Source organism: Natator depressus, chromosome 8 (genome assembly GCF_965152275.1).
Source record: "Natator depressus isolate rNatDep1 chromosome 8, rNatDep2.hap1, whole genome shotgun sequence".
NCBI lineage: Eukaryota > Metazoa > Chordata > Testudines > Cheloniidae > Natator > Natator depressus.
In genome coordinates this window covers 72629683-72648321 of record NC_134241.1, presented here as the reverse complement: position 1 = coordinate 72648321, position 18639 = coordinate 72629683, and the positions used below count along the sequence as shown (strand labels likewise).

General features: G+C 44.0%; 1 protein-coding gene across 1 annotated transcript in view; it reads left to right on the top strand.

The window, feature by feature from the left end:
* Positions 1 to 523: 523 nt before the first annotated feature.
* ABCD3 (ATP binding cassette subfamily D member 3) overlaps positions 524 to 18639 on the top strand; it is a 67372-nt gene continuing 49256 nt past the window's right edge. Inside the window, exon 1 of the mRNA XM_074961296.1 lies at positions 524 to 684. Coding sequence (XP_074817397.1) covers positions 572 to 684 — 113 coding nt within the window. The 5' untranslated portion in view covers positions 524 to 571. The remainder of the gene's footprint in view (positions 685 to 18639) is intronic.

The window sequence follows — 18639 nt, the reverse complement described above, 5'->3', positions numbered from 1 at the left end:
CTCAGTTTCTCAGAGATAAGGTGCAGAAGCAGAGGCTAAGGGAGGAGCAGGGATTGGGTGAGGTGCAGAAGCAGAGGTGAAGGGACTTGCCCAGCAAGATGGCACTGGAAACCCCTCACTCACACACTCCCATCCTCCGAATCTATTGCAAACAGCCGCACCCCAGCCGCAAGTGACGGGTCTCTCTGGGCTAGAGGGGAGCCGCCAGGGCCAGGGAAGCACTTCGTGGTCCCCTGTGTCTGCAAAGGGGAATGAATCGTGGGACACTCAGCCTAGGGCACAGGGGCCGAGCTGCCGCACGGCAGACGGGGCCCCCCCGCGGGGCCAGGCCGGCCACATAACGGCAACCCAGGCCGCGCGCCGAGGACAGCCTGGGCCCACCCCACACCGCCTTTCCCTCGGAGCCTGCCTGAGTGACAGGAGGGGCTGAGCCCGCAGTACTGGAGCCGGCCTGAGGGGGCGGGGCCTCTGCCCTGCCCCCCCCCCCCCCCGCCCGCTCCCGGCATTCCCTGCGTCAGCCTCCTTGCCTGGACTCGGTTCGGGTCAGTCCCCCAGCCGCTGCGCTAGCTCTATGGCCGCCTACAGCAAGTACCTGACCGCGCGCCACTCCGTCGTGGCCGGCGCGGCCGCCGGCCTCCTGCTCTGCCTGCTCAACAAGCGCCGGAGAGCGGCCACCAGGCACGGGTAAGGGGCGGCCCAGGCTGGCAGCGCCGGTCCCCGGAATGGGGGGAGGGGAGAGAGGGGGTTGGGCTGGCTGGGGGGGTGGGGGAGGTGAGCGGGGGGGGTGGAGAAGTGGGGGGAAGGGTAGTTGTGGCTTTTATGGAGGCGAGAAGGGGGCGCAGGAGAGACAGATGGGGTGGTTGAGGGACTGAGAAGGGGAGGAGTAAATGATGTTTGCGGGATGAGAGAGAGAAGAAGGGCAGAAATAAGATGCGGAGAGCCCTGCTAGTCTCCCACCACCCCTAGGCCTGGCCAGGAGAATGCTGGGGTTTATTTGTCTTTAATGCCAGAGGGTGATCTCCTCCCCCCTGTGCATGACATGTTCTGCCAAGAAACCCCCTTCTGTTCGGCAGACAAAGCTGGCTTTCTCCCTCACCATTCACTCTCCCTCAGTCTGGTAAGTGCTGCTGGAGAGAGAATTCACAGACATACAACTTTGAGAGTTAAGGTAAATTATATCCATCCTTAACAAATAATGGGCCCCTTTGCACAGAACGGTGATTGGGCTGTGAATACTGTACCTGTGTTCTATGCTGTATGTTATAATAGTGAAGTATGTTCCATCAATAAGAAATTCAGGGAGAGGGAGATCAGGTTCTGTATAGGGTTACCAAGTTTGGTTGGACGAATTCCTGGAGGTTTCATCACACAACTTTATCTTTAATTAAAGATTAATCTTTAATTCCTGTAGACTCCAGGACAATCCTGGAGGCTTGGCCACCCTAGTTCTGTAGCATATGAGGTTGAAATTTTGGTATATTTGTTTTCATATGTCATTGTGTTAGCTAATCTGTGTAATTGAAGAGTGAGTTGTGTTATGAAGTTTTTCCTGTTGGGGAAATGTAGGAGAAGGTGTGTGATATGTTAGGAATGCATGTTAAATTCAACCTGCCCTTTGCTGTCACTCTTGCTGGACTGAGTAATTGAACATGTATTACAGGCACATGGCATACTTAACACCTACGCAGTACTTAACTTCAAAGTGTTGAATAAACATAAACAAATCAGGATGGTGGATCTAGAAGGTGAAATGGTTTGTAGCAAGATATACTGTAATAGGTGTAAATAGCAGATTGAGCAATAATTCAGTTTTATTTTGATAAGTGTCTTTCATACAAATGATCATAAAAGCTTCACAATATTAAAAAATTAATTGATACAGTATATATGAAGAGCTACCAATAGGGCAGGTTCTGAAAACTGCTTCATGATGGTGTGTTGTACAATGACAGAAACAGTAAGAAAGGACTCCAACTATTGTAGGAAGTTGTCAGTTTATCAGAATGACAGTAAAAATGGTATTTCTCAGGCTAGTTTTTTAATTCAGCAAAATATGCCAAAGCAATTTGAGGTGAAGAGCCAAACCTGTGTTTCAAAATTAAAGGGTTTGGGGTCTTATAGGATTTTCGTAGTTATTTCTTTCGTTTGCTTGGACAAGTTAGGCATAATATTGCTGTGCTGATTTTGTTTGAGGACCTGGAAGTGGTGAGATTGGAGAGGTATTCAGGTACTACAGTCCTAGGTTTTCATACTGTACCTATCTAAATATATTATACTTCTGCTGCAAGTGGTAAGAAGAAGCTCTGTGTCAAAAAGTTTTATTTTCATAGGTATCAGTGAACATGTAGAAGTGGAAGTTTAACCTTAATTTAAGAGACTTGCATTTGGAGTGTGTCATTGTGTGTGATGCCTTGGTTTTTGCCAGGTGTAAGCCTAAAAATACTGTTCCTAATGATCAGTTATATACTTTAGAGAGGAGCCCAAATGCTGTTATTACAAGATGAATTAGAATGGTGTGGAGAGTGTACACATATCTGGGGAGAAGAGAACTTCCAACTAAACAGGTGATTTGAATTAAAACTGCCTGACCTAATTTGGCCCTCTTTCTGTGTCCAGACTGCCAAAGATATTTTCAAGGCCCTTACAAATGTATCTTGATTGCTGTAATTTCATTCTCCCCACCTTTGACTGATGCAACCTTGCCATCCTCAAATCTAATCCAAATGCTTCTGCTAAAATAATTTTCATTGCTTGTCACTTTGGTCATGTCATCTTTTCCTCAGTGTTCCTCCACTGGCTTCCTCTTCTCCAGTGCATCCAATATATATATATGTCTCCTGTCAGTACTTTTAAGGCTCTCTACAGCTTAGTTAGACCCTATCTAGTAGTTCTAGTATGTTTTCGTGCCATCATCTCCAGTCTTTATCACATATCCAGCCTGTCATAAATATAAAGGGAAGGATAACCACTTTTCTGTATACACTGCTATAAAATCCCTCCTGGCCAGAGGCAAAACCCTTTCACCTGTAAAGGGTTAAGAAGCTAAGGTAACCTAGCTGGCACCTGACCCAAAAAGACCAATGAGAGGACAAGATACTTTCAAATCTGGATTGGGGGGGAACAAAGGGTTGGTCTGTCTGTGTGATGCTTTTGTCGGGAACAGATCAGGAATGCAGCCTTACAACTCCTGTTAAGTTAGTAGGTAGTCTAGCTAGAAATGCGTTGGATTTCCTTTTGTTTAATGGCTGGTAAAATAAGCTGTGCTGGATGGAATGTATATTTGTTTTTGTGTCTTTTTATAACTTAAGGTTTTGCCTAGCGGGATTCTCTATGTTTTGAATCTGATTACCCTGTAAGGTGTTTACCATCCTGATTTTACAGAGGTGATTCTTTTACCTTTTCTTTAATTAAAATTCTTCTTTTAAGAACCTGATTGATTTTTTTCATTGTTCTTAAGATCCAAGGGTTTGGGTCTGTGTTCACCTGTAGAAATTGGTGAGGATTCTTATCAAGCCTTGCCCAGGAAAGGGGGTGTAGGACTCGGGGGGATATTTTGGGGGAAGATGTCTCCAAGTGGGCTCTTTCCTTGTTCTTTGTTTAAAACGCTTGGTGGTGGCAGCATATGGTTCAAGGACAAGGCAAAGTTTGTACCTTGGGGAAGTTTTTAACCTAAGTTGGTAAGAACAGGCTTAGGGGGTCTTTCATGCAGGTCCCCACATCTGTACCCTAGAGTTCAGAGTGGGGAAGGAACCTTGACCTGGTGGCAGAGCAGTGGGATCATTTTGAGATCATTTTGAACCAGAGACCATTTTGAACCAGAAGCACAGCAGGATTTTAAAAGGTTTTGTAAAAGGTGATTGCAGCTGTAGATTCTGTCTTTCTGCCTGCGGGACAGAGCAGCAGGCATAACAAAAGGATTTTTCTGTAGGCTGAGAACAGCTATCAACAAAAAAAAGGGGGAGGGTTATCAGGTTACAGCACAGCAAAATTGTACAAGCCAGTTTTTTCTTGTTTTTGTTTTCTTTCTAATTCTCGGGTGTAAAGTTAGTTAAGAACAGAGAGGTTAGGATGAGAGACTGCACTGTTCAACAGAAGTTGGAATTAGCCAGATTTGAGGTTGAGGAAAAACAAAAGGAACATGAAAGACTGGTAGAACTCAGACAGATGGAAATGGAGGCAAAAGAAAAATAAATGGCAGCCAAAGAAAAAGAAAGGGAGGCTGCCCACAGGAGAGAAATGGAGGCAAAAGAAAAGGAGAAGGAAAAAGAGAGGAAGCATGCACTGGAGTTGGAGAAGGCAAAGGCTCAGCAGAATATATCGAATGACCCTAACAATCCTTCCCCAACAATCCACAAATGGGAGCGACTATGTCCACGGTATGATGAATCCAGTGATATTGCTGAATATTTTCTCATCTTTGAGAGACTGTGCACACTTCATCAAATTCCTGAAGCTCACAAGATGACCACATTGGTCGCAAAATTGACTGGAAGAGCTCTGGACATATTCAATAAGATGCCTATTGATGAGGCTTCTGACTATAATAAATTCGAGGATTTGGGTTTAAAGCAATTTCCAGTTACACCTGAAATTTATAGAGTAAAATTTAGAGCCCTTAAGAGAGGACCTGGACTAAGTAATGTGGCTTATATAAACCAGATTCATAGATACTAAGGTCAGAAGGGACCATTATGATCATCTAGTCTGACCTCCTGCACAACGCAGGCCACAGAATCTCACCCACCCACTCCTGCGAAAAACCTCACCTATGTTTGAGCTATTGAAGTCCTCAAATCATGGTTTAAAGACTTCAAGGAGCAGAGAATCTTCCAGCAAGTGACCCCTGCCCCATGCTACAGAGGAAGGCAAAAAAAGCCGCCGGGGCCTCTTCCAGTCTGCCCTGGAGGAAAATTCCTTCCCTACCCCAAATATGGCGGTCAGCTAAACCTTGAGCATATGGGCAAGATTCACCAGGCAGATGAAGGATCTGTTAGATAAATGGGTCAAAGGAAGGGGTGTAATTAGCTTTGAAGGAATGTGTGATTTGATGATTTAGGAGCAATTTTTGAATATGTCCAAGGAGGATATAAAACAGTGTTTAGGGGATAAAAAAAAGGACTCCGCAGAAAGTCTTGCTTCTTATGCTGATCAATACGAGCAGTCCCAGACTGCCAGAGACGCGGGGCAAACCGGAACAAAAGGGGTGGAGGGAGGAGAGAAACAACCCTGGTCGCAGTTGGAGCAGATACCAGAAGGGGCACCCTCAGACCACACCCTACTACCGGGGGCAGCCCAAGTCCCTAACTACAAGCCAAGGAATACTCCAGACACCTTATCGTCCTGCCACACTGTTCTCCAGCAACCCACCTCGCCCCAGTGACCCATGAGCCGGACGATGTTTTAAATGTAATGAGCCGGGGCATGTAAAAGCCAACTGCCCCAAGAACCCCAACAGATTACAGTTCATTGCACCGGAATCACACCAGAGGTCCTCAGGCCCAGATGCCTCCCAGATACCCTCAGAGTGGAGGGAAACTGTGAGTGTGGGCAGGAAGGTCACAGCGGAGGGACACTGGACCACAAGTGTCAGCTATCCATGCTTCCTTAGTGGACCCCAGTTTAATCGACCCAGAGATCCAAGTGACCATTCAACCCTTCAAGTCCAACTCTTTCAATTTGCCTACAGCCAAGTTGCCTGTCCAGTACAGGGCTGGTCAGGAACGTGGACTTTGCAGTCTATGATGATTATCCCATCCCCATGCTGTTGGGGGAAGACTTGGCCAATCATGTGAAGGTAGCCGAGAGGGTGGGAATGGTCACCCGCAGCCAGGCTAAGCAAGCTGTCACACCTCGCTCTGTTCCGGAAACTTCTACCAGGACCCGGTCAGAGGCGATGGAACCAGACCCCATGCCAAAGTCTGCAACAGCAGTAGTAGATCCAGTCACAGAGACCCAGGCAGAGCCAGTCTCAGAACCGGAACCAGCAGAACAACCAGACCCATTGCCAGCACTGAATCCAGTACTTGCAACCCCAACACCAGAGGGCACCACCGAACCTGCACCGGCAGCAGCAGATAACCCTACACGAGAGGCTCAGCTGGAGCCTGAACACCAACATAGTGCACCAGCGGAGAGCGGTTCACAGTCAACGGAAACAGTCCCATCACCTGCATTGCTTCCAGAGGGACCAAGCCCAGGTCCACAATCCAATGAGGAACTGATGTCTCCAGCATCAAGGGAACAGTTCCAGACCGAACAGGAAGCTGATGAAAGCTTCCAGAGAGCTTGGACACTGGCACGGAGCAACTCACCGCCTCTCAGCTCTTCTAATCAATCCAGGTTTGTTGTAGAAAGAGGACTTTTATACAAGGAAACTCTTTCTGGTGGACACCAGGGAAGACTGGCATCCTCAGAGACAGTTGGTAGTTCCAACTAAGTACCGAGTAAAGCTATTTAAGCTTAGCCCATGATCATCCTAGTGGCCATGCTGGGGTGAACAGAACCAAAGACCATTTGGGAAAGTCGTTCCACTGGGAGGGAATGGGCAAGGATGTTTCTACCTATGTCCGGTCTTGTGAGGTGTGCCAAAGAGTGGGAAAACCCCAAGACCAGGTCAAAGCCCCTCTCCAGCCACTCCCCATCATTGAGGTTCCATTTTGGCAAGTAGCTGTGGATATTCTGGGTCCTTTTCCAAAAAAGAGACCCAGAGAAAAGCAGTACATACTGACTTTCATGGATTTTGCCACCCGATGGCCGGAAGCAGTAGCTCTAAGGAACACCAGGGCTAAAAGTGTATGCCAGGCACTAGCAGACATTTTTGCCAGGGTAGGTTGGCCCTCCAACATCCTTACAGATGCAGGAACTAATTTTCTGGCAGGAACTATGGAAAGCCTTTGGAAAGCTAATGGGGTGAATCACTTGGTTGCCACCCCTTACCATCATCAAACAAATGGTGGAGAAGTTTAATGGAACTCTGGGGGCCGTGATATGTAAATTCGTAAATGAACACTCCAGTGATTGGAACCTAGTGTTGCAGCAGTTGTTCTTTGCCTACAGAGCTGTACCCCATCCCAGTTTTCACCATTTGAACTTGTATATGGCCGCGAGGTTAAGGGGCCATTGCAGTTGGTGAAGCAGCAATGGGAGGGGTTTACACCTTCTCCAGGAACTAACATTCTGGACTTTGTAACCAACCTACAAATCATCCTCTGAACCTCTTTAGCCCTTGCTAAAGAAAACCTAAAAGATGCGCAAAAAGCCTGGTTTTAAAAACATGCCAGAGAGCGTTCCTTCAAAGTAGGGGACCAGGTCATGGTCTTAAAGGCGCTCCAGGCCCATAAAATGGAAGCGTCGTGGGAAGGGCCATTCACGGTCCAAGAGCATCTGGGAGCTGTTAATTATCTCATGGCATTCCCCACCTCCAACCGAAAGCCTAAGGTGTACCATATTAATTCTCTAAAGCCCTTTTATTCCAGAGAATTAAAGGTTTGTCAGTTTACAGCCCAGGGAGGAGACGACGCTGAGTGGCCTGAAGGTGTCTACTACAAAGGGAAAAGCGATGGTGGCATGGAAGAGGTGAACCTCATACCCTTGGGCGTATGCAGTGACAGCAAATCAAGGAGCTGCGCACTAGCTACTCGCCGACGTTCTCAGCCACCCCAGGACTGACTGGGCATACCACTCCATTGACACAGGTAATGCTCACCCAATTAGAGCCTACCCTTACCGGGTGTCTCCTCAAGCTAAAACTGCTATAGAACAGGAGATCCAGGATATGCTACAGATGGGTGTAATCCACCCCTGTGGCAGTGCCTGGGCATCTCCAGTGGTTCTAGTTCCCAAACCAGATGGGGAGATACGTTTTTGCATGGACTACCGTGAGCTAAATGCTATAACTCGCCCAGACAACTATCCAATGCCACGCACAGATGAACTATTGGAGAAACTGGGACAGGCCCAGTTCATCTCTACCTTGGACTTAACCAAGGGGTACTGGCAGGTACCGCTAGATGAATCCGCCAAGGAAAGGTCAGCCTTCACCGCACGTCAGGCTGTATGAATTTGATGTGCTCCTTTTCGGGCCGCGGAATGCACCCACCACCTTCCAAAGACTTGTAGATGGTCTCCTAGCGGGATTAGGAGAATGTGCAGTCGCCTGCCTTGACGATGTGGCCATATTTTAGGATTCCTGGGCAGAACACCTGGAACGTCTACAAAAAGTCTTTGAGCGCATAAGGGAGGCAGGACTAACTGTTAAGGCTAAGAAGTGTCAAATAGGCCTAAACAGAGTGACTTACCTTGGACCCCAGGTGGGTCAAGGAACTATCAACCCCCTACAGGCCAAAGTGGATGCTATTCAAAAGGGGCCTGCCCCAAAGTCAAAGAAACAGATCCAATCCTTCTTAGGCTTGGCCGGATATTACAGGTGATTTGTACCGCAATACAGCCAAATCGCCGCCCCACTGACAGACCTAACCAAAAAGAAACAGCCAAATGCAGTTCAGTGGACTGAAGAGTTTCAGAAGGCCTTTAACCAGCTTAAAGCAACACTCATGCCTGACCCTGTGCTAAGGGCCCCAGATTTTGACAAACCGTTCCTAGTAACCACAGATGCGTCCGAGCGTGGTGTGGGAGCAGTCTTAATGCAGGAAGGACCAAATCAAGAGTTCCATCCTGTTGTGTTTCTCAGCAAGAAGCTGTCTGAGAGAGAGAGCCACTGGTCAATCAGTGAAAAGGAATGTTACACCATTGTCTACGCTGTGGAAAAGCTACGCCCATACGTTTGAGGATGGCGCTTCTACCTGCAAACTGACCATGCTGCGCTACAGTGGCTTTATACCGCCAAGGGAAATAACAAAAAACTTATTCGGTGGAGTTTAGCTCTCCAAGATTTTGATTTTGACATACAGCACATCTCAGGAGCTTCTAACAAAGTGGCTGATGCACTCTCCCATAAAAGTTTCCCAGAATCAACTAACTATAATCTCTAATTATACTACTAACTACTAAATATTGTTAGTCTTTATACAGTTAGTAGTATATTTTAGAGATGCCTGTGTCTTATTAACTCTGTTTTCCCCTAGAGCTCCAGGAAGAAATCACATCCAGTGTTTCACCCTATCTGTGATTTGGGGGGCGTGTCATAAATATAAGGGAAGGATAACCACCTTTCTGTATACAGTGCTATAAAATCTCTCCTGGCCAGAGGCAAAACCCTATCACCTGTAAAGGGTTAAGAAGCTAAGGTAACCTAGCTCGCACCTGACCCAAAATAACCAATGAGAGGACAAGATACTTTCAAATCTGGATTGGGGGGGGGAACAAAGGGTTGGTCTGTCTGTGTGATGCTTTTGTCGGGAACAGATCAGGAATGCAGCCTTACGACTCCTGTTAAGTTAGTAAGTAATCTAGCTAGAAATGTGTTGGATTTCCTTTTGTTTAATGGTTGTTAAAATAAGCTGTGCTGGATGGAGTGTATATTTTTGTAACTTAAGCTTTTGCCTAGTGGGATTCTCTGTTTTGAATCTGATTACCCTGTAAGGTATTTACCATCCTAATTTTACAGAGGTGATTCTTTTACCTTTTTCTTTAATTAAAATTCTTCTTTTAAGAACCTGATTGGTTTTTTCATTGTTCTTAAGATCCAAGGGTTTGGGTCTGTGTTCACCTGTAGAAATTGGTGAGGATTCTTATCAAGCCTTGCCAGGAAAGGGGGTGTAGGGCTGGGGGGGATATTTTGGGGGGAAGACATCTCCAAGTGGGCTCTTTCCTTGTTCTTTGTTTAAAACGCTTGGTGGTGGCAACATACGGTTCAAGGACAAGGCAAAGTTTGTACCTTGGGGAAGTTTTTAACCTAAGCTGGTAAGAATAGGCTTAGGAGGTCTTTAATGGAGGTCCCCACATCTGTACCCTAGAGTTCAGAGTGGGGAAGGAACCTTGACACAGCCAATTATCCCACAAGTATGTATGCTTTTTTTCCATGATGGCCCTTTTACCTGATATAATCTTCCACCAAAAATCCATTCATCCACTTCCCTGTCCTCCAGACTTTTTCATAAGACTTACTTCAGCCATGTAGCTTTCAGAATGTTACCAGTCAAAAGCTAGGCAAATGATGAGTTACACTGTATGCACCATTAGGCTACATGAAAGCACACTCTTATTACTGTTGCCTTGCCCTGCTTGCAGTCTGTCAGTTTCATTCACCTATTGCATCTTGTCATTAATTTAGATTGTAAATGACTTGGGGGAGGGATCATTTTACCAGATTTTTTTTTGTATGGCCTCTGAGTTATTAAACTATAAATAATAATCAATAGTAAGCTCTTGTGCAATACTCAAAAAATTCTTTCAAAGTGTGTTGCACCATTTAAATCCTGTGGGGCTATTACACAAGGTGTATGTGTTTTTGGGGGTGGGGGGACAGAGTTGATGTGCTGGGGGCTTCTTGCTGGTCCTGAACAGATCTGTCTAGAAGGGGTAACGGACTAGAACTATGGATCTAGTAGCTGGGTAACTGAGTAAGGGGTGTGGAAGAGTTGTGGCCTCTATTCCACCCTATAAATTGGTCTTTTTTGTGGGTGGAATTCTTTCCTCTATGTAGCTTCTCTGTCAGTGTTGATAATATTGCTTGAGTGCAGGGAAAAGTGAATTTCACCTTTTTAAAAATTTCTGGACTTTGAAATCCTTTTGTTTGAGGAGTATCATGAAGGATGATGTAGGTATTGTAAGCCCTAATTTAGGAATCAAATCATATAAAATAAAGGTTAGAAAACCATTTTCTTAAGTAAATCAAGGAGTTGCTTGTTCGGAGAGCCAGAACACATGTATCTTGCACAAAGTGTCATAGTACCTATCCTAATTTTGCTTTATGCAAGGCAGTTGCAAAAATGTTTCTTCTCTGTCAACTTTCACCTGCTTGTTTGATGCCTTTGGGATTAAGGGCAAGGTAAAGTATGACTCAAGTCCTGTAGTAACATATAAGTTCCTTAAGTAGTGTAATAATCATATATTGCGTATCTTAGTAGGGGAAAGGTCAATTACTACCTTCGGTTGAATGCGTCTCAACATTTTGTTTAGAAGATCCACAAAACTAATGAATGATGTTATAAAACTTAAAAGTGTAGTATCATTTAGGAGCATATGTTCTCTTGCATTGTGATGCATTCTCTTAACCAAACCGTGCAGAAGTTATTAAAAAGAAGTGGTACAAAACATTTTTTTACTGGAACTACTCTTAGTATTCTATATTAAAACCTCTGACTGAAATAGCCGTATAGTGGAATGTTTCACAATAAATTGCCCTGTTTTTCAATCAGTATTATCCTCTCAGACATGATTTTTGTTTATCCGGAGTGGACTAGACTTGCTTAGTTTACTTCCAGAGCTGCATAAAAATATAAGTGAAGTTGTGGCTTCTGTTAGAATTTTAAATGTAGACACATGTGATACATAGAAACTAGTCCTATTTGAGAGATTACATCATGCTGAAATGTGTTTTTTTTCTTCCCCCAAGTACATCAATTAAGATTTGTTGATGTGAACAAAAATTATTCCAATAATTGTGGTCAGTGTCTAACAGCTGAAAATCGTTGCTTCTGTTAAAGGGGCTGACTTAAAATCTGTTTTAGCTTTTAAAAGCATGGGGTTCTATTCTCCACTGGCAGCCATTGAAATAAATTAAAAAGAAAGATTGGACAACCAAGAATGAAAACCTGCCTCAGTCCTTGCCCCATATCACCAGAGCTCAATAAGCAAGTTTAATCTTTTAGTACTTTGTCACAAAGAAGTCTGAATTTTGAAATGGCTATTAGTGTAATCAAGTAAATAATTGATACTGAAATAACAATTGTGTGAACCATAAAGTACATGAAAATATTGATAGATATATATAACCAGTGGAGATAACTCTCAATCCATATATCTTCCATATACCTAGTATACTTAGTACATACTAACTTTATTGTGTCTAGGCAGAGATCTGTTTTGGTATGGTATAATTATAATATCTGATTGCATACAAACACATCCTGGGTGAAATTCTGCCTCCCCCCGGAAGTCAATGGGAAAACTTACGTTGACTTCAATAGGGCAGGAAGTTCCAGCATATATTTTGTCATTCATAGCACATCTCTTGGGATGTGTCCAACCAAAAAGAAGATGGAGGGATACAATTTTGCAAGATCTAAGAGCTCTCTATGTGAATTACCATCAGTGGGAAAAATATGCCCTTGACAGAGTGACCAAGGACCTTCAGGTAGAGACAGGGAATAAGTAAGCTGGTCATAAGCAACCTTCTTGTGCTTTCACTTTATTCTTCCGCTTGTGGTTAGAAGTAGTTACTGGGCCCAAACACCATGCGATTTGTAATGTAACAAAAAATGTAAAATATTTTTGATTTGGTAGTGGTCCCTGGTCAAAACATTCTAATGGGTAACTGTTAACTTTTAATTGGCTTTCTAGACATATTTCAGATTAATTCAAGGTGGTACTGGAAGAGTAAAATTCTTTGGTGTTTAAAGACCTGTGAATTCCAATGTAATATAATTATTGTATCCTTAAATAATTTGCCATACAAGAAGCAATTCATCCCTGAATATTTGACTTTTTGAGATTAAAACACTGGGCTAAGTGCTATTTTTGGATGCACTGGTGTCACCCTCCTTTTAAGTCAGTCACATCTGGGGGTAGAACTGGTAGTGACACTCTAGTTAAGGTTGCCTAACATTTTCCATTATAAGACTGTTTTGAGTTGCTTATATCTTTGTAAAATTTAAATTGGGCTGAAATTTTTCAAGTTGGGTGTCTGCTTCAAAATGAATTTTTGTGGAAAGTTTCAGCTAAAATGGTTCAACTGCTTCTGGGAATGAGGTTGGGGAAAATACATAGGGAAAACAATGTTAAAAATGTTGACAGTTATTGAGGCGCTCTAGAGCCTTCATGTTTTGGAGCAGGAATGTAACATTTGATAGGGGGTTGCCCTATTGTCAGGGATATACCTTTCGCTGTTCCCATGAAATCTGGCCAAATTTGGCCACTTTACAACTCTTTATGCAAATCAAATTATCACTAGAGTTTTGGAGGCCAGCAGCTAAATTTTCCAAAGATTCCCTCTGTACTGACCATATTCCATCTCCACACAGGTCCTACATGCCAGCAGGACTAAGCATACTACATCCCAGAGTTACAAGAGCCAAGCAGGACTTTTCCTACATTTGCTCCTCCTGGGTGTTCAATGGCACTGTAGCACCAGCAATGAGAACTGAAATCAAGGAGACTCCATGCTGGTGCTCGAGTAGTGTGGAAAAGGAGGAAGGTGCCTATATGGAATGCAAAGGGGGGAGGCACAGAAGCTGCCTGGAAGCAATATGAGAAGAAGGGGACATGGACTGGAGCATGGAAAGGGATAGTATAGGAGCAGAGGGGTAGAATAGGGATAGGCTGCTAGAGTATAGGGGCAGAATGTTTTATAACAGCGCTCGGCAACCTTTGCCACGCGGCCCGCCAGGGTAAGCCCCCTGGTGGGCCGGGCCGGCTTGTTTGCCTGCCGGGTCCTGAGGTTCGGCCGATCGCAGCCACCACTGGCCGCGGTTCACTGCTCCAGGCCAATGGGGGCTGCGGGAAGCGACAGCCAGCGCATCCCTAGGCCCGCGCCAATTCCCAGAGCCCCCATTGGCCTGGAGCAGCGAACCGTGGCCAGTGGGAGCTGCGATCGGCCAAACCTGCAGATGCTGTAGGTAAACGAACTGGCACGGCCTGCCAGGGCGCTTACCCTGGTGGGTCGCGTGCAAAGGTTGCCGATACCTGTTCTATAACCATTGAGCACACTCCCTTCAAAAACCTGGAATTGACCCAGGATTTCTGAGCCTAACAATCCTTTGTTATCTCTAGCAAATAGCTGTGAAATTTACTGGCAAAACTTGACTTTTCCTCTAGATGGCCCAACCACTACAAGGAGAACAATTTACTAGTGCTATGGGTTTTTTAGCTCAAGTGGCAAAGGTCTGTTCTGTAGACCTGAAGGTCCTGACCCTGCTGACGACGCATAAGGTAGGGGATAAGCATGGTTCCATGATGGAATTTCTGTTTTTTCCGTTTGCTTTCCTAAAGGTTTAGGGAAATTAAAATCCAAAAAAGGCATTAAGAAAATGTTATGGTTGAAAAGTGAAACACTCAGAAGTTAAGAAAATACCAAAATTAAGGTTCCCTATACAGTAGTATGTGATCATGTAATTAAAGACTATATCCTAACGCATAAAACATCAGGAGACCAAATTAAGATTGTACAGGCAACCTTAGTTCAGTCATTTCCTATTTTTTTGAGTGTTCGACTTTGCAACTGTAACTTTCTTTTAACATTTTTTAAAAATGTAATAGCTACTAATTTGATTGTTTCTAAAGTTATTTAAGAAATATAGTTCTTGGAAACTAATTGAATTGTAAACTCAGCAGAGCAGCTATGTAGCTTCTGTGAACTGCCTACTATTTCCGGGTGCTATATAATAAAAATAAATAGATTGGTCTCCTTTAGATCCCAGTGTTCTTACATCACTGTAAAAGCTTCCTTACAAATGGACTTTGTTCATATTACAAATACATCATATGATCACTTTCAAACACCTGCTGTAGTTCAGGTGAAAAGCAATATATACTCTACTGTTGACCTAAAACACACTTGGAGCCAGGTCCTCTTAGTTGAAAGGTAATGTATTATCTGATTACAATACTTATGCTCTCTGATTACCCTGTGATCAGCATACCACATAGAAAAAGAAGCCTGGAAAAGCAAAAAAATGTTCAGCGCTTGAAATAAAATCTCTTAAAGAAACTTGATATTGATTCTAATGTTTCAGGTAATGAGAATTGTTCCTCTTTTTGTGTGTGTGTAGTAAAACTTGGTTGAGTAAAAATACAGCAAAAGAAATATATTTTACTTACTGAGTGCTGATGGTTGATTGGCTTTGTACAAATGTAGATAATACAGTACTTAGTACAAAGCCCCAGAATTGTGTGCTACTTTTGGTTTCTAGCTTACATATGAAATACATAATTGTCTCCAGTGAATGCTCTTTGGAAATAAGTGCTACTGATGTTACTTTTTAATAGTAAAATATGGGTATAGTTTAAAAGAAAATGCAATACCTATTGATTAGCAGTGTTAGAGAGTTTTACAATTAGTTTAAACTTTGTGCTTGTCTACATGGGGGTTTAATCCACACTAACTTGAGTTGGTCTGATCTGGAAATATCTGCATAAATGTAACACAACTCCTTGGAGCGCTCTAACTCTGCATTTATTGTGAACTTCGGAATTCTCATTCAATGAGTACTAATGCAAATTGAGCACTTGATGCAAATTGAGCTAGTGCAATCTATTGTTTATGTGCATGAATTGCTTCCGCACGCTACTTTGATAATCCTCCAGCAGCTATCCACACTGCATTGAAGATATGGATGACTGAACTGTGTGTTTATCTGTGAGTCCTCCACTGCTCTGGGGCCAAACTGTCCAGATGGCCCCTTCCCCGTTTAAAAGCTGGCTCAGTCCCAGGATTGGCTTATTTGCTCAATATTCCTCTAGCACCCTTTACAACATGCCTTGAGCATTTGCTTAGAGCTGCTCTGAGACCCTAGATTTCATCGTCATCTGGGGAGAAGCGACAGTGCAGGAAGCTCTTGGGCCCAGCCACCATAATAAAGATGGGTTCATGGACGTTGCTAGTCAGCTGTTCAAGAAGAGTCACAACCAGGATGCCTTCCAGTGCCATATAAAGAGCAAACAGCTCATGAGAACTTAGTTTCCTACCATCCCTGGTTTTAATGTGTCTGGCCGTGGATATATAACCTGTCCATTTTTTGAGGAGGTGGACAGGATTTTACATAGTTAGACCACTACTGAACCCAAGGAGGTTGTGGACTCTGCCCTCCTCTTCTCTCTCTCCGCCCCCCTTCCCCCCTCCCGATTATTACATTTCCTGTGACTGCGCCCTGATTTTTTTTATTTAAAAATGCCGCCCTCCTTGCACTATCTAAAGGCACTGACCTCCCGCAGCGGTACCCTCCTCTTCTGGCACTGCAGCCCTAATCCTTGCCCTGTGCAGAGCGGAGGGGGCAGGGGGCTGGAGAGCAAGTCTGGTTTGCACTCACCCCATAGCAGTGGCTCCTATGTCCCACAGACTAGGCGTGCTGCCCTGCACTCACCCTGCAACAGCGGCTCCAGGTCTTGAGACCTGGCATGCGGGGTTGTAACACTGGTCATGTTTGCCCATGTTCCCCCTGTCATGACGGAGGGTCAGCTGGGTCTAACTTGAGTGGCATGTGAGCTGGTGCTCTAGGTCACAACACGCAGACAGGGGAGCTGGACCTAGCTCTTTGAGACAGGAGCCACAGGAACTGCTGCTGCAGGGTTGGTCACAGACACAAAAAAAGACACAGGCAAACAAACAAATCACTCTGACTTTTTTCCTGGCATGACAAACATGGAGCCTTAGCTATGACCATCAACTGTCTACAAGCCCATGCCATAAAGAGCACATACCCATTTATCTATCTCAGGGAGGGAAATCAGAAATGCATGTTAAAAATATATTATTGCCTCTCTGGGAAACAGTAACCACTTAAGAACATAAGAATGGCCATACTGGATCAAACCAAAGGTCCATCCAGCCCAGTATCCGGTCTACCAACAGTGGCCAATGCCAGGTGACCCAGAGGCAAGTGAACCTAACAGGTAATGATCAAGTGATCTCTCTCCTGCCATCCATCTCCACCCTCTGACAAATAGAGGCTAGGGACACCATTCCTTGCCATCCTGGCTAATCGCCATTAATGGACTTAACCTCTGTGAATTTATCCAGTTCTCTTTTAAACCCTGTTATAGTCCTAGCCTTCACAACCTCCTCAGACAAGGCGTTCCACAGGTTGACTGTGCACTGAGTGAAGAAGAAGTTCCTTTTATTTGTTTTAAACCTGCTACCCATTAATTTCATTTGGTGGTCCCTACTTCTTATATTAGGAGAACAAGTAAATAACTTTTCCTTATTCACTTTCTCCACACCACTCATGTTTTTATATACCTCTATTATATCCCCCCTGAGTCTCCTCTTTTCCAAGCTGAAAAGTCCTAGCCTCTTTAATCTCCCCTCATGTGGGACCCGTTCCAATCCCCTAATTATTTTAGTTGCCCTTTTCTGAACCTTTTCTAATGCTAGTGTATCTTTTTTGAGATGAGGGGACCACATCTGTACACAGTATTCAAGATGTGGGCATACCATGGATTTATATCAGGGCAATAAGATATTCTCCGTCTTATTCTCTATCCCTTTTTTTTAATAATTCCTAACATCCCGTTTGCTTTTTTGACTGCCGCTGCACGCTGCGTGGACGTCTTCAGAGTTCTCTGAAGATGTCCACGCAGTGTGCAGCGGTAGTCAAAAAGATGACTCCAAGATCTTTCTCCTGATTAGTTGTAGCTAAATTAGCCCCCATCATATTGTATGTATAGTTGGGGTTATTTTTTCCAATGTGCATTACTTTGCATTTATCAACATTAAATTTCATTTCCCGTTTTGTTGCCCAATCACTTAGTTTTGTGAGATCTTTTTGAAGTTCTTCACAGTCTGCTTTGGTCTTAACTATCTTGAGCAGTTTAGTATCATCTGCAAACTTTGCCACCTCACTGTTTACCCCTTTCTCCAGATCATTTATGAATAAGTTAAATACGATTAGTCCTAGGACTGACCCTTGGGGAACACCACTAATTACCTCTCTCCATTCTGAAAATTTACCATTTATTCCTGCCCTTTGTTCCCTGTCTTTTTTAAACGGTTCTCAATCCATGAAAGGAGCTTCCCTCTTATCCCATGACAACTTAATTTATGTAAGAGCCTTTAGTGAGGGACCTTGTCAAAGGCTTTCTGGAAATCTAAGTACACTATGTCCGCTGGATCCCCCTTGTCCACGTTTGTTGACCCCCCCCCCCCAAAGAACTCTAATAGATTAGTAAGTCATGATCTCCCTTTACAGAAACCATGTTGACTTTTGTGCAACAATTTATGTTCTTCTATGTGTCTGACAATTTTATTCTTTACTATTGTTTCAACTAATTTGTCCGGTACGGACGTTAGACTTATCAGTCTGTAATTGCCAGGATCACCTCTAGAGACCTTCTTAAATATTGCCGTTACATTAGCTGTCTACCAGTCATTGGGTACAGTACCTGATTTAAAGAACAGGTTACAAACCATAGTTAGTAGTTCCGCAGTTTCACATTTGAGTTCTTTCAGAACTTTTGAGTGAATGCCATCAGGTCCCGGTGACTTGTTACTGTTACGTTTCTCAATGAATTCCAAGACTTCCTCTAGTGACACTTCAATCTGTGACAATTCCTCAAATTTGTCACCTACAAAAGATGGCTCAGGTTTGGGAATCTCCCTAACATCCTCAGCTGTGAAGACTGAAGCAAAGAATTAATTTAGTTTCTCTGCAATGACTTTATCGTCGTTAAGTGCTCCTTTTATATCTTGATTGTCCAATGGCCCCACTGGTTGTTTAGCAAGCTACCTGCTTCTGATTTACTTAAAAAAACGTTTTGTTATTACCTTCTGAGTTTTTGGCTAGCTGTTCTTCAAACTCCTTTTTG